The sequence below is a fragment of the Falco naumanni genome, chromosome 3 (assembly GCF_017639655.2).
Source record: "Falco naumanni isolate bFalNau1 chromosome 3, bFalNau1.pat, whole genome shotgun sequence".
NCBI lineage: Eukaryota > Metazoa > Chordata > Aves > Falconiformes > Falconidae > Falco > Falco naumanni.
The window spans coordinates 3,680,469-3,706,652 of record NC_054056.1 but is presented as its reverse complement, the minus strand read 5'-3'; the positions used below and the strand labels follow the sequence as shown (position 1 = coordinate 3,706,652).

The following is a 26,184-nucleotide window of genomic DNA, read 5'->3' as shown; positions in this document are numbered from 1 at the left end:
AAGTGGCATCTCTGCAAAGCCAGGTGGCAGCCGGTGCTCCCCCCTTGCTCCGGGTGCAGTGGAGGGGCTGTGCACAGCCAGGGATGCAGGGACCCACGCGGGGCTCGGCGTGTGACCCCCTCCATGCTGAGAACGAAGCATTTTGGGATGGGCATGGGGGAAGAATGAAGGCTGCGCTTGGTGCCCTGGGTTCAGTGCGCCCAGGCTGCCGTGGCCATCCCCACCGAAGGATGCTGCAGCCGGGACAGGACCCTCGTCCCCCTGGGGTGGGCAGCCTGGGGTGGTGGGGGGTGGCTGAGCCCCCCCAGGCTGGTGATCGAAGGTGCTGGGCTGGTGGGCACGTGGCGGGGGCACCGGGCGCAGCCAGCCCCCCAGCTGCGCCTGCTGCCGAACAAGAGCAGCCTTCATGGAGCGGGGGCCGGGGGGAGCAAACTCAAAGCAGATCTGAAATGAATGGCCTGAAACGAGGGGAGGTGGCTGGACAAAGCCAGGGCTCTGAGTGGGAACGGGGGGTGGGGGGATGAAAAAGTGGCAGCACATGGCCAGGTGCGTGGAGGGAGAGAGGCCGGCACCAGCACAGGCACCGGTACCAGCACCGGTACCAGCACCGGCACCAGCACCAGCACCGGCACCAGCACCGGCACCAGCCACGCTTCTTTGCGGTGGGACGCGGGGCCAGGGCTCGGAGCTGGGAACGGTGCCCGGCTGTTTGCTCACATGGAGCAAAACTCAGGGGGTGCAGGGACCCCGGCACAGCCGCTCGGTGTCTGTGGCAGGAAAGCAACACCAGAGAGACACCAGCAGGTCCCGTCCCCGTCTCGCCAGGCCACAGACGGGATCTCACTGAAGTCACGAAGGGCTGACGAGGGAGCAGATCAAGTCAGGCTACGGCCCTATTTTTAAGCTGGTGCAGATGGAGGGATGAAAGAGGAGGGGGGAGGCAGGGTCGGAAGACAAACAAACGCCAAGCAGATGTTGGAGCGCTGCTCTTCCCCTCGCAGGATGCGTATGCGGCTCCCGGCAACACCGGCTCTGCTGGCCTCGACCCCCAGAGCCTGGGGGACCATGGTGGGGACCGGGCTGTGACGTCCCCTCCTGCTTGTCCCCCATTGCCAGGGTTCGCACCGGCACCCCAGAATGGTGGTGTCAGATCAGTCCCACGAAGTGCTGGGGCAGGCAGCTCCGTACCGTTCTCCCGGGGTGCCCCAGGGGGGCGTGGGGACATGTCCCACCATCCTCACCGGTGCCTGGTGATGGGGACAGGCAGCGATGGGCTTCAGGAGCTCCAGGGAGGCTGCCCCGGTGTGGTGGTGCTGAGCCCTGGGGTGACTGGGCAGTGCCAGCGTGCCCACCAGGGCTGCCTGTGGGTCTCACCGGTGGGTCCCTGCACTTGAACCACGAACACCCCGCGGTGCAGCTCTGGGGACGAAGCTGCCGCTTTAGGAAGCAGCTCCGGTGCCCGGCTTGCCCCAGCCACCACCCCCACCACCCTCCGCTCTGCCAACCCGGCACATCCCACCGTGCCCTTCTTTGATGCCCGATGGTTTCTCCAGGTCCTGCTGGACCAGGGTGAGCGCTGGCACCGCCGTGGGGTTCCCTTTCTGTTCAAGCCGGAGACACCGGCAGTGCTGCTCACGGGCTTTTAGCAGGAGCCGTGGTCAGGACCCAGCCTGCGCAAGGACAGATCTCAACCCTCCAGACTTCACCAGGGTCTGGGGCCGCGGTTCTGGCCGATGAGTATCAAACCCAGCTCCTCCAGCCCGGCTTTTGCCCCCTGCGGATGTTCGGGGGTCTTTGCCAACTGCACTGACCCCAGCTAATCTTTTCTTCCTTCCTTTCCTTTTCCCTGTCTGGCAGAAGGGGATGGGATGGGGTGACTGCGGTGGGTCGGCCTGGGGGCTGTTGGCAGCCCAGCAGCGGCAGTGACACCTCGGGAGCTGTTGTCATACCTGGGGGCTCATGTCACCCCTTCGCCGAAGATCACACACGCTCAGCAAATCCGTAGGTGGAGCAAAGGCTACCAAAATCAGGCCGGCTCTGCCTGTGAGATCATCCCCCCGGATGCCTTGCTCAGAGCTTTGTACTTCGAGCATCGCCCTCACGTCACGCAAAATAGGCAACACATGGCAAGTATAATTGCCTATTGCTTTAATTATCTTCTTTACATCAGCGGGCTGGATGGTTTTGCATTGCCTTTGGTTGGAGCGTCTGCAGCTGTGGCTGGTGGAGCCGGGATGTGCATCCTGCGGGAGATGCCAGCTGTGCCACCAGAGCTGGGTGACATGGAAAACATCCCGGATGCCAAAACCCCTAGGTGGGTCGCTGACAGGGCTGCCCTGCAGAAGCCTCGAGCAGTGGCACCAGCCCACACCACCACCACGCCAGCCAGGAGCTACAACCAGGAGAAAGCCAGCCGGAGTAGCAGCTCCCGTACCTCGTGTTCCCAGGCAGGGATGGGGGCTGCACGAGGCAGGATCAGGCCCTTGTGCTTCATCCAGGCTCGCTAGGCTGGGGAGCAGGAGGAAGGAAGGAAAAGCCTTTTTTTTTTTTAATCTGGTGTTTAATTGTGAAAGGTTGGGGGTTTTCAAAGCCCTCCTTCAGGCTTCGTGTAAAACAGGAATGTGGAAATACCACCTCTGCGTATCCTGAGCAGCCGGGGAGGTGCTGTTAGCACCTGGCTGATTAATTATCCTTTTTGCACAGAAATGCGCCTCTGTGAACCACGGTGGCTGGGAATTAGGCAGTGCAGAGAGATCCTGCGGCGCCGGCTCGTGCTGCCCTCCAGCCAGGACCTTGGGGCTGAGCATGGCACGGCACAGCACAGCATGGCACGGCACGGCACAGCGCGGCAGTGGCATGGCACAGCATGGCACGGCATGGTGCAGCATGGCACGGCACGGCACAGCATGGCACGGCATGGTGCAGCATGGCACGGCACGGCACAGCATGGCACGGCATGGTGCAGCATGGCACGGCACAGTATGGCAAAGCAGCCACAACCAACCATGCCAGGATGCAGCAGGGTGCCTGGGCTCTCCGTGGCATCCCCCAGGGCAGAGGTGAGGGCTGCAGGCAGCTTTTGGGGTGCCGGGTGGGTGCAAGGCCACAGTGAACGTGTGCAGGTCTTGTCCTCCAGAGGGAACGTGTCTCTTGGATACTGATCCCCCATCACCGCGTGCGCAAACATCGTCAAATATTGAAAATCAATCGGCCACTGTAAGCGAAGCAGCACAGAGCGTGTTGCATGAAAACAGCCCTGAGGAGCAGAGAAAAAATATTAGCTAAAATAAAATTAATCTCTTGCAAAGCTTTAAGATTCGCTTCTCACCCCTCCCCCCTGCACCGCAATCTTTTATGTCATTTTCTTTAATTACAGCTGGTTTAGATCTCTGCTGCCTGGAGAAGCAAAGCTAGACTTAGCCATAAATTGGGCTTCTGGATGATACAAGAGAAAATAATAACCCCCAAGGACTGAACATCTGTCCACACGGAGCACGCGCAATGTTATAATTAATATTAATGACTAATAGTTAGTATGGAATAAAACTTTTGCTTTACAGGTCAGCTAATACACCCAGCCGCGCTGCAAGTCCCAGAGCGAGACGTTTTCCATGTCACGAGCTTGGCTGGACTCTGCACATCCAGGAGCCCCACGGCTCCGCTCTGGGGGTGCCGGGGAGCACGGCGAAGGGGGGTGCTTCACCCCCAGCAATAAAGCAGCACTTGGGGCCATGCCTGGGTGGGATGCCCCAGGTGGCAGGGAGGGGGGATCTTTGCCAAACTTCCATTTCCCATGTGATGTCAGGTCGTTGATGAGGCGCGGGCACCAGAGGTGCGCTACAGCCGCTCTCTCGCAGGAGGAACTTCGTCAGGACCACGGTGCCGGCCGAGGTGGATCCAGCAGCCCCAGGCTCGGCCCTGGCAAGTTAAGGCTGGGGGTCAGTGGCCACAGGGCTGGGGCGAGGAGGGGACCTGGCACCCAGCGTGGCCGGTCTCCCTGCCGGCTCTGCCTGCTCCCACCACACAAGGCAACACCTTGTAGGCTTTTTCCTCCTCTCTGCTGTTATGTTTTTCTTCTTAGGGAGGAAAGCACTTGCCTGTTAGTAATATCAGGAAGGTTTGGGTTGGAGGGGACCCTAAAGCCCACCCAGTTCCAGCCCCCTGCCCCGGGCAGGGACACCTTCCACTGGACCAGGCTGCTCCAAGCCCTGTCCAACCTGGCCTTGGACACTGCCAGGGATGGGGCACCCACAGCACATCCCAGTGCTTCACCACCCTCACAAAAAAAGAATTTCTTCCTAATATCTCATCTAAATCTCTCCTTTTTCCATTTAAAGCCAGTCCTATCACTAAATGCCCTTGGAAAAAGTCCCTCACCAGCTTTAATCGAGGGCTCTTTGTTTTCTTTTACTATATTCCTGCATTGTATTTCTGTGTTTTCTTGAATTACCTACTCCATTTCAGTGAGACTATAGACATTGCTGCCCATTTTTGCTGCTCTGTCTTCTGTGTTTCCTTTTCTAATAATGGAGAACCCAAAGGAAAAGAAACAGAGGCTGGAAACATCACCTGCTCCCTTCCAAAACCAAACGCGTGCTAAAGACGTTTTCAGGGGCCCAGACCTGTGCCCCATTCATCACTCCTGGAGAAAGGATGCACCAGCTAACGAGCAGGTCGAAAGCCAGAGAGGGTAAATAATTGTGACACCCTCTCCATCCACACTTGCGTGGATGCCTGGGGGGTCTTTGTCCTTTAACCCTCATACTGGGTCTGGGACAACCGATTAAAGGTCCAGGACGGATGAGGTGCGGAAGGTCCGTGCTAAGAACACACAAAACATACAGCACGCTCCTTTTCATGTGTCCACTCTGACATAATTCTTCACATGTTGGAAATACAGATGATTTTAGCCTGGGTCCATCTGGTTTCCCAAATAACCTGTCTATTTGATAAATAACATAAATTAAATTAGACAAGACAAACAAATAGTTTTTTTTCTCTCCCCCTTTCAGTCTCTTGGCAAAAAGGAAAAAAAAAAAAAAAAAAAAAAAAAGGAAAAGAAAACATAATTCAGTGGCTGCCTCGAGCCCCTGAGGAGCTGTGCAGTGGTGAAACCTATGATTATAAACGTGGTTGCAATGTTAACCTTTAACACGGACCGAGGGCCGCTCCTGCCTTCGCTTGCAAGTTCTTTTTTAATTTCTTTACTATAATTTAGGCTCCTAAGAGCTCATTCCCCCTGCAAACTCAGCAGGAAATCCCACGTGCTTCGCAGCTCAGCCTGGCTCCTGCCGTGCAGCCCAGGACCAGGAGCTCGGATCTGAAGGGCTGTATTCCTCCCGCCCCTTGCACAGGTAAGGGAAACTGAGGCACAGAGCCACGGCCTCGTTACAGCTGCCTAAGCTGGATGGAAACCCCGGTGTCCCACCACGGGGCAGCCACTTGTGCATCTCATGCAAAGCCAAACCCAGACATCACCCGTCCCGGCTGCGAATGAGCCCAGGATAGGGGGTTAGGGGGGAAAAAGCAGCGAGGGGAGCGGAGGGAGCTCTGCCTTCAGCCCAGGACAGCCCTGCAGAGAGGCACCACCACCCCGGAGACCCTTGTTCCCACCCCCTCGCCCCTCTCTGCCTTGAGCCTTAGTCAATCCCTCCTTCCCAGCCGGCCCAAGACCACTCCTGGCACTTCCAGCAGCAACAAGGGGGGGGGAGGATTTTTCTCCCCATTAGCACAGCGGCATCACCTCAGTGCCAGGAGGGGCGAGCTGGATCGATACTTGAAAATGAGAAGCCAAAGCTGAGTTAATGTGCCAGACAGGAGGTGGGGTGGGGGCAGCCCTGGAAGAGCCGGCCGGAGGGATGAGATGGATGAGAGCAGGTCTGCGGCACAGGTGGGAGCGCAGGCAAGGGTCAGCCCCAACGCTGCAGCTCCCGTCCCCGCTGGGAAGATGGATGGTGGCACAATAAGCAGCAAAAGCATCTCAGCTCGTGGTTCAACCCCTCCTGCGATCGGGATTTCAGCTCCTGGCCTCCTCAGGACACAGCATGGAAAACACTCCCCTGGGGTGCAAGGCAGTGCCTACCCGCAGCGTCGCGTGCACCCCGAGCGGGTGTCGGGGGGAAAAGAGTTTCCCCCGAGCAGCAGTAACCAGAACCCTTCCCATTCCATGTATTTCCATTTATAAGCTCTTCAGGCCCAACAGTGTTTTTCTACTCTTGGCTCCAAAACAAGCAAATGTATTTTGAAGGGAAAATTTTAAAGGGAAAGCAAAACAAGTGTCATCGTTGCAGTTAGCGGATGCAGAGGAGAGGCCAGTAAAACCACCAGGACAAAGCCAGCCCTCTAAAAGTGCTCTTCAAGCTACCACCTTCTAAAGCAAAAGTGCAGCAATTACAAGTCTACATAAATTTAATCTTTCACAGTGCCATAGAAGATGGAAAATTCTAAGAATTTCCCCTTGAGTCAAGAGTACAGTTTAAGCTTTAATCATTCTTCCTTCCCCTTTTTGCTAGAGGAAAAGCATTCTCTTGCTGCTCTCTAGTGGCAGGCATTATTAGCAAAATTAAGAGAAGATGCTGGATTTTGCAGCTTCCAATATTTTCACCTAGTAAATCTGTGCTGAATTAGTACAGCCTACAAATCAGTGCAAATGCTGCGACAGAGAATTAACTGGATATCCAGATATCAAGAAATATCTGATAAATGACCTTTCCTCCTTCATTCTCTTCCCTGAACCTCCCATCCCAAATCCAGGTATACTGGTTATCAGAATTGCTAGAATGAACTGAAATAGGCATGCCTCCAGACAACAATAAAGGAAGTTTTGTCTAGGAGCAAACAAAACCAAAACTATTGAAGCAGTAAAAAGAAACATTCTTCGGGCCAAGAATTTTATGCAAACCTAAGCGGAAGACTTGAGAATTTACACTCCAGTAAACACAGGGGGGTTGCTTTTGTTGTATTCCAATATTATTGCAGCTGTTCCTAGTGAAGGGCTTCGCTGTGGCTACAGAAGAAAAGCAGCAATAAGGGGAGGGGAAAAAGAAAACCAAAAAAAAGATAAGTAAACATTTTGGAAAAACCCCACATACACACAACTGAGTGAAATCCTGCAAATTAATTCCAAGTGCCTCCAAAATTAAAACCACGTTTTATTGTAAAGTTGCACTCCAATTAGAACCATAGTTCTTTATAAACATAATATACAGTAAAATATTTTACATGTAGCACACCAGGCTTACGCTTATGATGTTACAAAATTTACAGTTCAGGATCCTTCACTGACAGCAACTTACGTGACATCAAGTTCCTTGAAAGACGTTTAAGTCTTACAGAGCAGGCCACTGTGGTACCATTATCTGGTCTCTACTAACACATTCAGCGTGTGATCAGAAATGTCAGAAGTGCTGTATATCCTGTCTCAAGCTGCTTTCACACTATTTAGAATAGTTGTGAATTATGGTTGCTTATTATCTAATTTCCTCGTTCTAGGGAAGCCCTGCGTTACTAGCTGTTCCGAGATGGACCATTTCCCTTGGATGAGTGTAACTTGCATGAAAACAACAGAACAAATGATTTAAGAATCTTCTGTTGGGCCAAACTAACTCAACTTGGGCTAACTCCCCCCTTCACAAGGCAAATAAACCACTCCAACACACCTCCTTTTCCTCTCCTGCTTCTGTTAATCCCATTCTTCCCCCTCCACACATACACACATTCATACACATGTCTAAGAATATAAACAACAATAAAAACTTGGAAAGAAATCATTATCGTACTGTCTCATAAGACAGGGATCTGTTTTAAAAGTATACGCTTCAAGCATAAATTAGAGTTTCTTGAAATGTCAAGCTAATAAAGGCTTAACGTTAGAGAAGATAAGACATTGGAGGTAGTCATGGCTACCTTTGTACTGCAAGTGTAAGCAACATACATCCTGCCATAGTCAACACTGCTTTCTTCTTACACAAAACTGCAGAAACACTTTCTTCACCTGTGCTTTAAGCTAACTGCAGCATTTCTGCATCATACCTGTCACACAAATGGCATTTTCAGATGGCACTGATACCACTGAAATACATGAGATTCTGTGACAACAGTATACAGTAGCCTAAGTTTCCTTAATGCTTGGGAAAGACGAAGTTAGCATTTCATTCCAAGCCAGGCATGGATTTTGTGCTCTCATCTGCCATGGAGCACTGAGAAAAAACAAAGGGGAATAAACAAGACCATACCCTGGAAATTACTGGAACTTGTGAATTAAGTGGCAGCACAGGAACGTACCAGCGATTTGTTTACCTTCCTGGCAATTGCTAGCAGATTTGCAGAACAAACCACAACTGGCAAGGAGACAACAGGCAAAGAGACGAGATACAACCTCTGGCCCTACGCAGAAATATTCAGCTCTCCAAGTACTGGAATATGCTTCGGCTTTGACTCGTTTCCTCGGTGTTCTCTACCTTGGGCCGTTTGGCCAGAGATGTTATTACTGCAGTAGGACCCCTTTTCTTCACCTACAGGGGACAAAGATACATTGGAATATACAAAATCTCCAGAAAGTTTAAATTCAGAATTATGAGGGAAGTATTTGGTGTGAGAGCACATACTAGGAAATCACAGAGAATATTTATAACAGCAACGCTCTTAACTACTTGCCAGTGCTTAGCGCTTGTACATTCAAATAATCTGCACAACTGGCAGCACATACCACACAAACCTTTACCTGAAGTTTTGATTTCTCCTTTGCCTCTTCACTCTTGTCTGGGGAAAGCGTATGAAAGACAAAATTCCTTGAATTTCGAGGTGCGTTTGGATTAAGATCTGACATTGCTGCTAGTTTCTGAAGGACGGCTTTAGGTCTGTTCAAGAGAGACCCATTTTTTATCTGAAAAACAAAGAAATCCGTGTTAAACCATTGCATGAACAAAACACTGCCTAGTAGGTCACTCTAAACAGAAAAACTACTCCCTCCTAAAACATTACTCACTGCCACACAAACCAGAGATGGGCAGAATCTGCTGTGTTCTACAGGTGCAGTTTGGAAATACCATTTTTCAGAACCATTACCCACCTGCATGTCACTGGCAGGTCTGAATGTTTCAAATGGGTTCCTGGGCAGTAGCACCGTGTCTTGTACCGCTGCTGCTGGGCTTGCTAGCAGAGACCAAGAGGAAAATGTCAGTTTCCAAACTTCACTTGAAATAACATAATTTTATATCAAACTGAAGAACTTAGAATTGACAACAGACAATAAATACTGGGGGGGAGGAACCTGCACCAAATTATACTATGAGCCATATAACTGATAGATGACTGGCAATTAGTTCTATCAGTCAGAAGGGAAAAATCTGGTTTTGAAGCAGCTTTGCCCACTTGAAGGCATGTTTTTGTCACAACCAAGGAAAACTTAAATTTATTTTCGCTACATTACATAGTTTTTCCTGAAGTTACAAACATCTGGAGAAAATGCTGAATGTCACTTACAGTCCACTTCTCTGTGACTTAAAGGCAAGCAAAGGAAGAATGAAAGACTAAACAAAGATGCAGAAGAATTTATTTCCACTCTACAACATTGTTTTCAAGAAGTAATATACTACTTTATTAAAAAATGCACCAACTATCATCAACCTTGCAGTTGCACATTTTCAACACTTTTAGAACTTTTTCAAGTTCTGGAAGACAAGAGCTCAGACTGGTGTAAGAAAATGAGACACGAGTTTTCTGATCCATGGGCTGCTTCACTGAAGACCACAAGTGACAACTGGAAGTTAAACTTTGTTTGTCACTTCAATAAAAAGTAAGCTTACCTTTCTTCTGTAGAGATTTAGCAGTTACTTTTTTTGCTAGTTTCATGAATTGGCTGTCTTCACCAATTTCTTCCTCCTCGTCTTCATTTTTTTCCTTCTGTAGCACAGAGAAGACACTTTGAAAAAGTTCGTATTAAGAACGAACACTTAATTCGGTATTTTAAGTAGACCAAGTCTTTTCATTATGTAAGTTAATATATTCAGTTTTATTTACTTTCAACTGTAAGAGTTTATTGCAATTTTAGATACTTATAATCCTCATTCTATTGATGAGCAGCAAACCTGTAGCATCACATTCAGCTGACAGCTGACCTAATACTGAAACTTCTAAAACTCGTAGTTATGCTCCCATCACAACAGACTTATTCCACCTTTGAAGCTGACTTGTTTCAGAACATAGTTGTTTTGCCTCTCCCTTTCTGAATTAGCTTCTCTCTCTGTACAATACTTGTAGAAGAGAAAGAACAGAATTCGTGACGAAAAACAAAGATACATTTATGAACAGTATTTTTTCCAGATGAGGAACTAACAATCTCACACCTAGCAATGGTATAGAGTGAGCAAGATACCTTTCTTGAATCTAACTAATACCTGCTCACGAAGCCACTGTTCTCGTTCAAATCGCTCTTTCCTCCACTTCACTTCTGTCTCATCAAGCTGTTCATTTTCATCATCATTATCTGAATCTCTCTGAAACAAGTCAATCTGTGAAGCATAATCTGGATAAAGAAAAAAATTATTTAGCTGCGATTTTGAGAGGCATAAAATATGTAGGCTAGTAAAAAAAAAAAAATCACAAAAAAAACCCAACCAAAAAGACACACACCCTAAACCAATTTATGTCTGAAAAGACTTTAATCCTGAAGGAGTACTGAGTGCTATTTCATGCACACACACTCTCTTTCCAACCTTTCATCCCTATTTACTAACTACAGATCAGAAAGGCACCTATGTTTTTCCATCTGAACCTCCTCATTCTGCCAGGGCCATCACTATGCAGGTCACCATCAATGAGGTATTTCTCCTGGTACAAGCGTAACTGGCGCTTGTCATCGTCAAGCATTGCCTTCCTATCAACACAGAAGAAAGGGAGCAGGTTAGTCCAGACGAGATCCAAGAGCCATGACTTCACATGCAAAAATATACCCTAATACTGTCACTGACAGGTGTAGTTTCTGTACTTGATTTCCTAATTCCACTTCATTAGGGAGTTCCTCGTCAATAATCTCTTCTTCATATTCATCCAGGTCTTCACCATCATATTCATCTTCACTGCCCACATCACTCCCTGACAGCTCTGCCTCATCTTCCATGAAATCCTGCAGTTTTCTACAAAAGAACATTAAAAGAGTTCGGTTTGGTAGACCAATAATCATCACACACATCTTCTGAAATCCAGGTTTATCTTTTGACATAAAATTAACACGATCATCATTTCTCATTTAGGATATGTCTTTTCAAAAATTAAAGATGTAAGACTTTAGTTCTCACACGTTTACATACACAGCCTGTCAACATACATCAACTAAAATTATTGTCATCCAACAGATTCCTTGCCAGTTACCTACCAAATGTGATGGCAATGATAACTGCCAACTAGACATTTTACTTACTAGAACAAATATATATCTTAAGACATGAGGAATGACAGCAATACTCTTGCACCCTTTATTTTGGTGTTAAATAAAATTTGCATTCCTTTCATCATGGCCTTTTCATTTCTATGAAAAGAAAAGAAATTCATCTATAATGAAAATTATACTGGAAATCCTCTATAACCCATCAGCAACATAGTTAGACTCACACAACATGCCATCACCAAAGCAAAAAAAACCAGCCAGCGTCAACACCGAATAAACATTAGCTACTAATGCTGTATGGTGAATAATTGCAGACTAAAATTCTAGTGCTATTTATATTCTGACTGGCAATTAAGATACAAAAAAGATGTACTTACAGCTTTTTCTTCAAGCCCTGTCTATGTCTCAGCAATTCTTCTTCTTCGTCACTTATTTCTGCTTCTTCAGCATCACTATCTTCACTTTTTTTATCCTGTCAAAGAGAAAGTTTTCAGAAATTAAGGAATTTCTGAAAGTGGATTGCTTTGTAACAGCTTCTTCGGTTCTTCAATCAATAAACACAGACCAAAACACCAGAGATTTTCCAGAGCTTTTGCTATGCCAAGATGCATTATAAGATATCATAATATTAAGTTATCATAACACTAAGGAGATGAATGATTCAAACATTGCTTTTAAAAACGTTTCAGTAGTTTGTTATGGAAGTTGCGACACTTTGCCTTATAGTTGTATTAAAAAGAAAAAAAGCCCTATGTAGACAAATGGAATTCTTAGTCAGAATGTTGTAGCAGTTTCCTTGCTCCATCAGTTCATACCTCTTCACTATCAAAGGCATCATCATCTGTCAAAAGCTGAAAATCATCAAGTTCTTGCTCCTCCTCACCTTCCTCTTCCCTAGGGGAAAAGTAAATGAAAGAAATACACGTTTTCATTTCACCTCCAATGACGGCTTCACAGTAATTCAAGGCAAAGTTTCAACCACCACATCAGCTGGTCTCAGACAATTACAGTCTCCCAACAGCATTTAGCTTTACGTGCCCAAAATCCCCATTAGCACCGATTTTTAAGACTTCAGGTCTTCACTTGCAGAAACTGTGGGACAAGTACTAATGTCTGAGTTCATTTTCCTCTAAAATTCCTCTTGGATCTTCCTAACATTCCCATTTGAGAAGCCTCATTATCCTTTTGTCAGGCACCCATACAACTTTCTAGTTTAATCAGTGGAAAAAACACAAGTACCCAACTTACATCGAGCTACGGTTCCCGTAGCTTGGCAACGGCCCAGAAGAGAACCCCAAAGTCCTACATTCTAACAACCTTCTCTCAGTTTGATGAAAGCTCCTCAACACTTCTTTCACTATCAGCGACAAAGAAGGATTTCTCTTTACAGTAGCTGTGGGCAACAGTATATGCTGCCAATTTAGAGAATGACTGCTGAGCAATTTGCAATATTCCTCCCCTTCACCTCCCAAAAAAAAAAACCAGGCCACATTTTTGCTTACAGCATTTTGATTTTGAACAAGAAAACACATCAAGAGTGAAATGAGACAACTACCACTGTATGCTTTTGTAAGTTTTAGGAAGAACAATGCTAACCTGTCTGTGGGAAAGGAGCCTGAACAAAGCGCTAGAGCTTCTGCCATTGGATCTTCTATGTCACTGTCTTTTTCTGCCTTGGAAGATACTGAAGATGCCCATGTTGGAGAAGCTGCTACGAAAAGTAATAAGACGGCAACTTATTAGACAGATACATTTCTACTCTTAAAATGCCAGAAAGCATCCTAGTTAGCACACTCCCAACAAAGCAAGAAATTGTTAGAGTGCTCAGAAGTCTTGGAAGTTCCACATTCTGCATCAGTGCCCAGAACTACCCAGAAAAACGGGTACCTCAGCATAAAACTTATAAATCCAGTAACCCACAAAGCCGAAAACTGAATTCAGGACATACTCTGAGACACAAATTTTCCTGAACAAAGATTGAGCAATTCTTCCATGTTCTGCTTTTTGTTGCTGCTGGTATTTGGCACGTGTTCAGATTGACTGCTAAACTGTCCCGAACACAAGTCCAGTAATTCATCCATATTGGCATCCATCGCATTCTCATCCATACTAGCCAGAGTCAGCTGATGCTTTGAGGACTGGTATTTACTCCTATGTGGTCCAACATTCAAGAACCTAAAAGACAGACTGCAATTAGAAAAATCTTGCCGGTCTGTAGGTCCTATTTCTGCTAAAGGGCACAAAATGCCATCCTTTACATCTAGTACTTACCCATCTGCATCAAGCAGCTGGCTCTGAGTGTCATCTTCCAGAGAAAACTGAAACTCTCCAGTGCCTGGAAATAAACTCTTAGGCTCAGGAGAGGCATTATACAGGTCCTGGGAATCTTCTATGGGAAGAGAAGGCTCAGACATCTTTCCTGAGCTCTAGTCAAAGGCATACAAAAATATTCAAGTTACTTGTTTTGCAAGCCTAGAATTCAAAAGCAAGAATGGGATAAACCAGTTAAAGGATTAGCATCGTGCAGGAGTCAAGTATGTCCACACTGTTCTGATAAATCGTAGGAGGTCATTCACATCAGCTGTTGTATGACCCACGTAAGTATGCTTAAAAATATTTGCAATGTACATATTTTACATATAAAAACCAGATTATGGCATCCTTTATTTGATGTTTTAGAATGGAAGTTTTTAGAGTGTCGTTTTTAACCATTCCAATGTGGAGACATTTTAAACTCCCTGGACAGTTTGCTTTCCTGAAATCTTATTTGCATAAAAGCATTTGCCTAGATGCCGCCTTCTGGTATTATTTTTTTTTTAAACAGATCTGACAGTCAGGATAAAATACATTTATTCACTACTCACTGGGAATAGGACTGAGAACCTTACCTTAGAAGCAGAGCTGATAAAGCTTGTTTTGAAAAAGCCCGGAGAAGGTGACCTGAAACCTCCTGCTGCAGGTAAGAAGTTCCCACCACGTGATGTCTGTTTGTTACAGGGCTGATACGATGGAATCATGGAGCCAATAAACTCAAAGCTGCTGTTATGGCTGTTCTCTTTTGCTAGCGTTGGTAGAGAAAACGAGTCATCATCCTCTGAAAAAAATAAAATTCAATAGAGCACTTAAAAGAAGTTAAGTGATCAGTAGAACCTCAAGATCCTGTTTTGCAACACTGACACCTTGCTAAAAATTCATTTTTTTGTGCTCATGTTGGATTTCTTTCTTCATAGAGGATGCACATTACACTATTTTACTGAATTTCATCTTATTGATTTCTGACCATTTCTGTATTTTTTTGCAGTATCATTTTGAACTTTATTTTTCTCTAGCTTTTTCAAGCTCTCTCATTTTTTTATCAGTCTTATAAACTTTTATAATCATACTGTATACAGGTGATGAAATAAGAAAAATATTGAATACCAGTCTCAAATCGAAACTTCTACATAGGCCACGTGACAAAAATGCTAAGCTATAATAATTCTACTTTACCTAACTTGGTAGGTCCTTTGTCTGCAGATTCTTCCATTTCAAGTTTCTCATCAGGAAGAGAATATCTGCAATTCATTAAATAAAATTTATTTACCAATATATACAAGATGAATTGCTATTGTCTGTCAAACCTAACCTAATTGCAAAAAACAAGGTAGCACACAAAAATACATTTAATACACTTTGATTAAGAAACAGATTATTCCACTAAACAGTCATTAAGTTTTTTTTAAAGAAAGCATTTATGAATGCACATATAACTACTGAAACAAGACAGAAAATATACTTTATAGAACTACTTTAAATCAAAACATCTATGTGTACTCATCAAATTTAAAATTGCAGGCACCATTTTTAAAGCTTGGCTTATTTTGGCTTATTTACCCCATTTTTGAGGAGCTGTCCTTAAAGAGCATCAATGTGGACTCTGTTGAAGGTGGTTTGGGGACAGAATCACAGTGCACAGATTTCTCTAGCTTTTCTCCATCGATCGATTCTTTGTCAGTTTCTTTATCACCATCTTCAACATGTTTCTCTTCTATATCTTCATTATCTTCCTCTGCTTCATGAAGCAGAAATTCCACATTCTAAAAAAACAGCCCCAAACATAGCACAGATACGGTGATTATTGTTTTGATCTGTCAAGTGACTCGCATACTTTTCAAGAAAATGTTTTAGCATATATAGGATGAAGCTGAGCGACATTCACAGTTCTTAAATGCACCTATTCCACTCTCAGACGCTTGAGAGGCACTTGAAACAGCCAAGATATTCTGATCCTTTTTAAAAAAGGAAAGGCCATGGCAAACCCTACCCCAAATTGAGCAGGTGACCTCGGTTTTTCCCCTGCTAGCAACGAGCCAGGATTTATAAAAAAAGAAAGTAGCACCAGAATCTTTTATACACTTATATTTGGTTTTAACACTGCTTAGACAAATAAGGAAAATACTAATATTTTTATGGCAGTTTTAGACAATCCAAATGCTGAACACGCTCACCATAGCAACTTTTTAGCTTCTAGGAAGAATTTTTGGCAGTTTCCCTCATATTAATAGTGTACTAACATCTCATTTCATTGGGGAGAGGTAGCAGAAATGAGAAGCTGACTAGGTTATGTAAAAATGCTGCATACAGACCTCATGATTGCCTTCTTCCTCTTCCTCAGACTCATCTGTCATCTCTTCCTCCTCCTCCTCTTCTTCCTCTAACATGTCCTCGTTATCCAGTTTAAACAATGCTTGCCGCTTCTGGCGTTCCTCAGTCCTGCGCAGTTTCATGGCCTCCTGGAGTTTAGCCTTCAGCACTTGCAGCTTTTCACCTGGACAGAAACGAATACATTAGATGTATTAGATGCAGTGAAACTTCAACTTCACCGCCTTCAAGCATCCAATCTAATGTAACTACACACATAAAAAGGGAATTTAAAAATTACTTGGGTTTAAAATGCTTTTATGAATTGATCTGTAAGAGCTAGAGCAGTTAGTTTCAATGAGCTCAATTTAGAGAGACAACATGACCTCATGAATTATCAAGATTCCTCATTATCCATAAATGCTACCAGTGCAATGCTCTGAATGAGAATCAGGTCTGTCTCCCCACTGTGTCTTTCGGGAACAAGAGCATCCAATTGCCATGGGCAGATGTGCTATATAGCCCATGAATTAATGAAGAGCGGCTAAAAATAATGCATGCCCATAGAACTCACCAAATAATCTATTTTCTTCAATAGATACTACAGGATAGTCACTTTCCACACGTATTTTTGCTTGCAAATACATACAGTTCTATTAGAAGCTGCAGTATAGAAATAAGTAAGCATGAGCGAGATCTAACAAATGGTAGTAGCTCACAAGGAGTCTAGGAAGTTACATTCAGAGGGCTGATGGGAAACAACATTGCGGATGTTTCTAAAATGTTCTGGTACAGACGGGGAGAAATCCAGAGAACCAGTCACAAAGATCTGACTGAGGCTGTTCTGCACTGGCCAGTGCTATTTCAGAGGTCTACTGATTTCACAGACGAAGATCCCTTCATCTGTATTTCATAGGGCAGTACTGGGAAAGGGGAAATGAGAGAGAAAAAAAAAAAAAAAAAAAAAAAGGCACAGCATTTTCCAATTCAATCATCATCACTTCTCCCAAACCAACCTGGCTTTGTGTGGACCGTTTCATCCAGGCTCTCTGCAGCTAGCACTGCTGGTACCACATCTGCTTTCAATTCCTCTTTCCCTTCAGATGTAGTCTCCTTACAAATAATGTTTATGCTTATGGTCTGTTCAACTTTGGATTTTGACGTTTGAAGAGTGTGCTTCAAGAAACGTGCTTTCAAGGCTTCTAATTCTTAAAACACATATTAATTAAATTTCAAAATGCAAATGAAATTCATTTGATAGCATTTAAAAGCATTGAGTGTTGAAGCTGTACCAAGAGTAGGTCTTCAGAATTTTTTTTCCAAAGGAAGTCAGTTAAAAACTCTAAATGTCCAATATTAAAACATTTGCAAAACCATTCTATGTGACTAATAAAACAATAAAATACTACAGAATATTTTTGCTGTAACTTGTACTTAATGGATATTAGCTATTATTAAATTACCTCACTATTGACTATGATTTATCCACAAGACTTCAATCCACTTCCAGTCTAGCCTTCCAGCCACCAGGCAAGTCTAAGTTTCTGTTAACACATATATCTAAAGCCGGACTGATGGCTGACAAAAAACACTGTTTCTTGGCAGGGGTCAGTTTCCTCCAGGCACAGAAGTAGCATCCAATCCAGACACTCTCTTAACACCTTCTAATCCATCATAGATTTAATGGAATTATAAAATCGCCTAGTCATTTGCAATCTTTCCCTGAAACATGGTCAATTATTTAATACTGACGAATAGATGTTCACATTCCAGTACCTAAAAGACATTCAAAACGTTCTTGCTACAAAAGTAAATTTTTCCTTGCTATCCAGCCTTGCCTTTTAACAAAATCTGTAGTAAACACTCTGGAATGCAGGCCAGTTTTGTTTCCAGATAATTACTGCATGTCTCATTTTTGAATCAATTTGAAAAAGTGCTCCCATGTGCTTTAAGTACCAACATAATCCACTACAGCAAAATGGAAATAAATCATTCATCATTAAATAGTTATTACTGAGCACTCCTTCAAGCTTTCAGATATCAAGGACTCGGAGCTTCCTTTTTAAACACTGGCTGAAAGAAAAGGGATACCAACATTAAGCAAAGAATCTGTACCAGTGAGTGAACACACCTGACTGTTCTGTCACCTAAACACTTCTCAGAGATTTTCCAGTTAAAGTCAGATCAACTCTGCTTACTTGCACAGGTATGACAGGATTACAACAATAAAAGCAATACCTTTATTGGAATCAGGTTCCTCAAGGTTTATGAAGGATTCATTGCCAGAGCAGATTCTTGGCTTGATGGACAGGTCTATTCCCAGTTCACGAAGTTTATCCAACTTGGACCTCCTCGCTTTTTCAGGTTGTGCCACCAACCCAGGCCCCACTTGTTGATTACTTTTTTCACTTCCTAAGTCTGGTGCTGTTTTGTCTCTTTGTTCAAGGGCATCTCCTTCAACTGCTGGAGGAATTTCTTTCTCTTTTCGTTCACTACAATCAGCACTTAGGAAGTTAGAGCACTGTTGTTCTTCTGTATTATTATCAGTCCTTTCAGTCCTAACGGTATGAGAATCATCACTGTCCTGTCTGGGCTCTTCAGCACAGTCTTCTGTTAAGTTCTTCCCTACATCAGCAAGAGGCTGGCTCACAGTAGCATCAACATCTCTGCTAAGGCTTGTTCCTGGTTCATTAGCTGTTGATTGATTGCCTGCTATTCCCCCATCTTTGCAATCCGTGCTCAAGTTCTTAGTGCCTGCAGATTCTTCATTTAGGGATAGCTGGTATTTAGCGGACCTAACGAAAGAAATGTATCACGCATGGCTATTGTGAAAGGGGAGAAGAGGCTGAGAACAAACTCAAAGAGAAAGAAATCACTTTCTAATTATTGTCATTAATGTGTAGGGAGAGACAAAGGACAGGAGTCTGAAAAACTTCATTTGGAGGAAATAAGGAATTGTAGAATAGTAAGCGGTTTGTACCAGTTGGTTATATTATCACAGTATAAAATTCTGAGAGATTTTGTGACCACGGTAGCTGAAGTATTTTACTACACATTACTCGAAATAATTAATATACCAAGTAAAATGTTGGGGTCCAATGTAAACCACATTAAAGTAACTTTGCATGAGCATGTTACTTCACCTGGAGTTACTACTAGACCCTGATTGCTTCAATAGCACAACTGTGTCAGACATGCAGCACTGCCTTATGTTAACAGTGACATATTCCTGGTTTCCAGGTGTTCACAGAATTAAAGGAGCCTAAGGAAGTTTCTTAATAAAACTTTCCAGTCAAAGCAACAGCCACAATCACACCAGAAAAAAGCTGTAACTGTACACAGAACAGGTGCATGGGTCATACAACCCCTATAGCATGCAAAAGTCTGGTTATCCTCAAAAGCAAAGCTGGGATTTTCATCAAAATATATGAAAAAATATGACAAAGTTGAAGTACTTACTTCAGTAATGCCATGGCATTTCCTTGACATACTGGTCGAGGTCTACGCTTGAAGAAGTCATGAACGCTTTTGGTCTCAGGCATGTGATACGGGAGAGACACAGATGATTCTACCAGAGAAAGGAGGTGAAAAAATTTGAAACGTCACCAGAGGCATTTATTTGACATCTCTGAAATTCAGAGCTTGACACAAGTATTTTGCAGCAAAGACATCTGACTGGGCACAAACAGCACAATTCAAACTCAAATACAGCAAACACTGCTGTCTGGGAAAGAGCTCCAACAGCAACAGTCTTGGAGGCCAAATTTACAATATGTCTATGGATTAATTAGGAAATGAACTGTGATGTTAATATATCAGAATGGCAGGAATGGTTTCAATTTTATTACATGCCTATCAAACTCTTCAAACGTTGCACTAACTTTACACAACAAGTTTACAGGTGCAAGTGTTTGCACAATTTTTTTTCCCCATTAGTTACAAAGGTATCTTTTAACAGGTCCTTGAATAAGTCACGCTAGGTGAAAGAAGGTTCTAACCTTTCAGGTAAATTCTTTACATTTCTCTCCTGAATTTCTTAATAGTTTATACCCCTCCACATACAAAGAATTTACCTCTTACAAGTCGTTGGGTCTCACTGTGTAGTTGTTTAATGGCTTCTTTACTTAACCTTGCTGCTTTCCGCTCCTTAAGGAAAGAAAAGAAAGTCTTCTCAAGTCAGGAAACAAAATATAGGGCTATGTCTGTGCTTTCTAAACAGCTTATTTTTCTATTTCAAACAGAAAAAACTCAGAATAAAGCAGCCAGTTAAAAAAATGGAAAGATTAAAAACAAGAAAGCAGCAAAAAACATTGGACAGCATGCATACAAAAAGCATTTAAGACACTACAACAAACAATTAAGAGCTTTAAAAAGATGAATCTTTCACCTTCCTTTTTGGTTCTTTTAATACAGGCTCCTCGCTGTCATCGTCAGATACATGCTTGTAGCCTTCACCCTCAGAAAATCGTTCTTTGTTCTACAGTGCATAAAGAGATTCATTTATTTGGCTAGAAACACGGGCACTACCAAGGGCAAACAAGTTAAAGTAAAAAATAATAGTACAGAATCGTCACTGGTCAGCAAACCCAAAAAGTATTCCCATAAACCAACAAAAATCCCACATAATACTTATGGTAGATTTCTGAAGCTCCTACTACAGCTTTGTAACTTGCCAGGACAGTGTCCCTCCATCTTTAAGAACAAAAGCAGAGGACTAGTCTCTCCTCTCACAGCAGAAGTTCACCATTGTTAAGAAGTTTTAATACATGTTCAGGTACAACACGTCCCACTAACGACCAATAATCTTGTATCACTATCAAATGTTACCTTGTATTTTTTTAGTTTGTTTTTCACTGCTGCTCGTATTGATTCTATCGACTCTTCATCCTCTGGAGGGTAATCCTTTTCCTCTTCTAAGCCATTATCAAAAAGTTCTTTGTCATCAAGAAGACACCCACTGTCATTAAAAGGATACCTCTCACCACCAACTACCTGTGAATAAAGTATTTATGTAATTCATTTCAGCAGGTCCCCTTCAGTTCGTTGACATTAATTTAAGTTTACTGTCAAAAGGTCTTGGTGAAAGAAGTTAGAAAAAGTACATGCCATCTTTAATCTAGCACCCTGTGTGTCCTGTAAGCCAGTCACATTCACTTTATAGCACTGCAAAGCTGACAAGGTAATTCATGGAGCAGTGCTCCCTACGTCTACAATTAGCAGGGAATTTCAATAATTACTGAAGACCAAAATGGCTCAGAGAGAATAAATTAACACTTAAAATACACACTTTATAAATAGCAACAATACGAAATCTCCCAAGCAGCCTTTTATTTAGACCAGAATTCCAATGTGAAAGTAGACCAAGGCTTCTTCCAGAAACTAGCACAGCAACGTAGAGAAAAGCTGAAATAACCATCAAAGCAGTTTCTGCAGGTAACAAACCCCCAACAAACCCAAAGAACGCACAGAATTTCTGCCTGGCTAACAAGCACTGACATTAAATCAGCAAGCGTTAGGGTTTTTGCTTTCTTTGCAGATGAAACCAAGAGACTTATATGGTGTTTCGTGGATTCCTGTGGATACCATGCCTGCTGTAGGAATGTGGACACTAGCAATGCTGAAGCACTGAAACATAACAACCAAACGCAGCAACAAAATTGGCTTAGTTGAGAAAACAGATGAGATTTTCTGCCAAAATGTATACCTCTGTTCTAGGCTTCTTTTCTTTCTTCAGTTGTTTAATGGACTCTGTTCTTCTCTTCTCCTTTCTTCTTGATTCTCCTACAGCTTTTTTTGCTGTCTCTTCTTCAAAACCATGTTTACGTTTTCTGAACTTTTTCCCAGATTTTAGGGGTCTCTCCTCTTCCAATTCCTCCTCAAGCAAGCCAGACTTTCTGCTTATTTCAAGGTTTTCAGTCTGCAATTTGTCACCAGTGTCACTGTCATCACTGTCTTGCAGGCCTTGGTGAATCTGATGAGATTTCTTGTTCCTCTTGGCAGTAATACTCTCTTTTTCCTCTCCATTTTCCTTTTCTTCACCCAGAGTATCGTTCCACACAGAAAAGCCACCTTCCTCTCCATCTTCACTCTCACTGTCCTGAAGCACCTTCCTGTTTTTTGCTTTTTTACGCACTAAAACCTCTTCCTCTGAATCTGACAGAAGAAAGAGAAGAAATGATGCATGCTATGGAGAGGAAACCTCCACAAGTCAATTAACAAAAAATCAGTTAAACATGAAGTTATGTATCTTAAATCTCACAGGTGTCAACAGCTATAGCAAATTAGTTTGAACTCAAGTTTTCAAAATCCACTTCTCCCTGTGGTGCAGTATATAACTGACCCAAAACGATGTTACAGATTTTTAACCTTTAAAAAAAAAAAAGGCAAAACTGAAAAACCTTCACTGATAAGATTGTGACTTGCCTTGAAATAGCAGTAAAACCCATAGTAACTAAACACGTGCATAGATTAAGCAAATCATAAAAAGGAAGGAAATAATCAATTAAGACACTCACATCCCATTTACTATTTCTCTTTCCACAACTCAAAAATTGCTTTTCAGAGATTTAAAGACATCTACCCACATTCTGAGCAACAAAAATAAGGCAGTTTGGATTCCTACAAGCCAAGCAATGATAACTTCCTAAAAAGATATTTATAAACCGAAAAATGCACCGTTGAAGGCAACCACCACCAGGCACAATTCACAGAAATATTACAGACCTCTGTCATCAAGAGACGCTATCTCCTTGCTGAAGTGACCTGGAGAGGCTGTTTCACAGCTGCCCTGTCCGCTGTCAGAGTCACTATCAAGGGTTTTCTGTAAGTCTGAATTCAAATCTTCTAATGAAAACTACAAAGCAAAATGAAATTTTCCTTATTGTAAGTGTTGTTTATGTAGTAATGACTCTTGGTGTCTAACTTTGTTCCAAAAATGGGGCTAACCCCTTACACACAGTGATACCGGAGGAATTTTAACAGTGTGCTTAACTGTAAATGTTGCCACTGTGTATCCCAAGACGTGGCCCAGCTGTAAAGTGCTGTATAATGTAGTTTAGCTACTAGCAGAACGCTGCATTGTATAGTTTAGCTACCAAGTAGATAAGAACTGGTCCAAAACCAAGACATGAGCCAAGAGTGCTGAAACATGGCCAGAAGGTTATGAAAGGATGAGAAAAAGAAGAGGAAGATTATGAAGAAGAGGATGAAGATGTCCCAAACAACCACCAGAGGACCCCCGACCCATCAGGCCACACATGCATAGTAAGAATGTAGGTATAAGTAGTTGATGAACTGTAATGAATATGTTAATAGTTTCTCAGAAATGTCATTAATATGTATAGATCAGCCGTATAAAGATAAAAGAGTGAATAAAGTCAGGATGCATGTTGGGTGGCACTTATCCCCTGTGCATCCAGTGCCGGAAATAAAGAATTTCTGCCTTTTAATGCTTGAAACCAGGTATTAAGGTTGTTTTGTCTCTGATTTTTCAGTATCAATAGTAACATACACATATCCTTACATTTTGACAGTTTATTGGCATTTAGATGAAGGGAGATTACATCAACTTTTACTAGAAGGTGTGCTTGCACACCGAAAAAAAAAAATCCACACACTGGCAGATCTCCATTATATTATTCAAAACCATCAGAATGAAAACTTTATTCTCCTACAGCTGCATTTCACCTAAATTAATTAAATAGAGACCAGAGGGCACTTCCGGCGGTTCTTTAGGAAGGCTCCCCCGTGAGGGTGCCCAAGGCCGGTGTGCGATGGAGGGCCCCCCCCCGCGTCCCAGGATCCCCCTCCCAGCTGAGGCCCGCGGGGCCGTCACAGGCCTGGCGCCACTGCCGCGCCGCAGGGGCGGCGGGCCAGCAACGCGGCCGGGGCGCTCGCAGCCCTGCCCGGGGCTGCAGGCGCGGCCCGTGGGCGATCGGCTCGGGCGGGGACGGGACGCGGATCCCCTCCACGCTGGGCCCGGAGGTACGACCCCAGTAAGCGCATCCCGTCCAGCATGCACCGCGCCCGCCCGGGCCCCGCACCGCCTTCCCGGCATGCACCGCGCCCACGGCCAGTCCCCGCACCCCCAGCATGCACCGCGCCTATGGGGATAGGCCGAGCACAGTCTTCCCAGCACACACCGCGAGCGTCAAGGCGGAAGGGAGAGCCGCCCGGCATGCTGGGAACCGTAGTCTGTGGCGGGAGGAGCCAGCCCTGTGGCGGCACCGTACCGCCCAAAGAGGCGCCGCCGCCGCCGCCACCGCCACTTCCCTCGCGACCCCTCCCAGCCCTCCGCCGCGCCACAGCCAAAGCAGCCCCGAGGCCGCAGGCAAGCCACAAGCTGCCCCCCCACTGGCGACAGCCAGCCGGTTGCGCGGAGCAAGGCGAAGCGGCAGGACTCACCTCAGCGGGGGCCGCCGCCATAGCCCCAGACCACCGCCGCCACCCGAACACTTGGCTGCCCAACCGCCTAGGACACGGCTTCAATTCTTCGCGCGCTGTTCTGGCCCCGCCCAGCCTAGCAGATAGCCAATACATGTCCAGTGCTTCCCCAGGAGCCCCGCCCCTCGCCTCTTTATTGGGAAATGTACAATTGTGGTCCCGCCCTCTTCACCTGGCCCAATCATTGCTCGTGCCTCGAGGCCACAGCACGCCTTATAAGGTCGCCCCGCGGCAAAACCGTTTCCCACTCCCAGTTAGGGTAAGGTGGCGGCGGGTACGGCCCCGTGGGGCCGGCTGGGGGTGGCCTGGGGCCCTAGGCCTGGGCCCGGGGGGTGTAAGCAGGCGTGCACAGCCCTCCCGGTGCGGCTCTGGGGGGTCTGCGGGCCCCTCGTAGCTCGGGCTGGGCCACAGCTACGGGGGTAGTCTGGCGTGAGCCAGCAGTGGGTGCTGGTTTAGCTGTGGAGGTCACAGACCTGCTCCTGGGCATCTTGCAGGCAAAAGCCTTCCCCTAGCCATCTGGAGCGGTGAGTACAGGAGAGTGAGTAGAGATGCATCTCACACCTCGACTCATTTCTCTAAGTAGGTCTGCTCCACACAGAGTGCTGTGGCCACATAACACCACCAAGCCTGCAGTACGCAGGGCCCCAGTGCTGCCAAAGGGGAACAGACGGCAGGCCAGACCTCAACCCGGATGCTCAAGAAGTTTCTCCAGAGCCATAAAAAGTCACAGGAAAGCATAGAACTCTTTGGGTTAAGTGGCTGTGGGGTGTGTCACCTCTTCATTCACTCCCCAGAACTTGGAACTTCCAGGGGTGTTTGTGACCCACTGGCAGCTTGAGGGAAAGCAGTGAGCTGGGGTGAGCATTGGGGACCTTGGTCTGAGCTAGTTACGGACGTTTGGCACTTTTTCATTGTTATGTTTGCTTTGTCGAACTTGAACTGCTACAGTAATGCTATTTCTTCCAAGTCAAACAGCAGTAATTCGCTGTTACTGAAGGCAAGCCCAGGAGAAAAAAAAAATAAGGCAACATATTCTGGAGTGTTTGGTACCAGTCGCGGTTCTGCGGGGGATGAGGAGCAGATGGACTAACCTACTACAATAGTTCCCATATAGCCAACAAGTCTGGAGTGGAGGAAGTGAGAAAAGCAAATGGCAGTGAAATCCACTGCAAGCATCACAATACAATTCTGGTTTCCTGTAGCTGCTACAGGAGCTACAGTAATCTAATAATTACTATTTAGTAATGAGGGGGGCAGATTTTGGCTCTACAAAACCACTATTAGGCCATATAATTAGGATACTGTCTCTAGCCTATCAAACGGAGTCAGAGAAAAGAAGAGAAAAAGCAATCCTCAACCTTAGTAACAAACAAATGACATTGCCTGCTTTTAAAAAAGGTGCTCACTTTTGTGAACAAATAAAACCGTAGAGTTTTTAGACTGTTGTGCAAATGTAAACAAGACATTCAGCTAATATTTAAGGCCATCTGTCCTCTTCCTGCAGACCACTGTTCTTTGCTGAAGAAGCAGTAACCGTGCAGACCTTTGCTTCCTGATGCTGTTCTCTCACTGGTAACCCACAGTGTAAAAAACGTGGTGTCATTACACTAGAAATTCCTGGAATTTGGTGGTCTTTCTAGGTAGTCTGTCAGTAAAAAAAAAAAAAACCAAACCAAACACCCCAAACAAACCTAGCAGTTTATTATCTGTAACTATAATCTCATTGCTGTGGTAGG

The 26,184-nt window shown here is 44.7% G+C and overlaps 1 protein-coding gene across 3 annotated transcripts; it reads right to left on the bottom strand.

Annotated features, from left to right (window-relative positions):
- Positions 1–7,133: 7,133 nt before the first annotated feature.
- CLSPN (claspin) lies at positions 7,134–24,508 on the bottom strand. Of its 3 annotated transcripts, none has more exons than XM_040587494.1 (25): positions 24,410–24,508; positions 22,730–22,859; positions 21,711–22,159; positions 20,834–20,998; positions 20,394–20,483; positions 20,080–20,152; positions 19,466–19,574; positions 18,245–18,801; positions 17,023–17,214; positions 16,012–16,193; positions 15,260–15,462; positions 14,876–14,940; positions 14,275–14,480; positions 13,658–13,812; positions 13,335–13,561; positions 12,983–13,097; positions 12,202–12,280; positions 11,764–11,858; positions 10,971–11,135; positions 10,755–10,876; positions 10,398–10,525; positions 9,807–9,903; positions 9,071–9,153; positions 8,723–8,884; positions 7,134–8,513 (listed from the first exon to the last, which is right to left on the bottom strand). In XM_040587494.1, the coding sequence occupies exons 1-25, from the start codon at positions 24,428–24,430 to the stop codon at positions 8,400–8,402; spliced, it is 3,984 nt and encodes a 1,327-aa protein (XP_040443428.1). In that variant the 5' UTR covers positions 24,431–24,508; the 3' UTR covers positions 7,134–8,399. The 3 variants fall into 3 exon arrangements, with proteins under 3 accessions (XP_040443428.1, XP_040443429.1, XP_040443430.1); XM_040587495.1 differs by having other exon boundaries at positions 12,983–13,094; XM_040587496.1 differs by lacking the exons at positions 21,711–22,159; positions 22,730–22,859.
- Between the last annotated feature and the right edge of the window lie 1,676 nt (positions 24,509–26,184).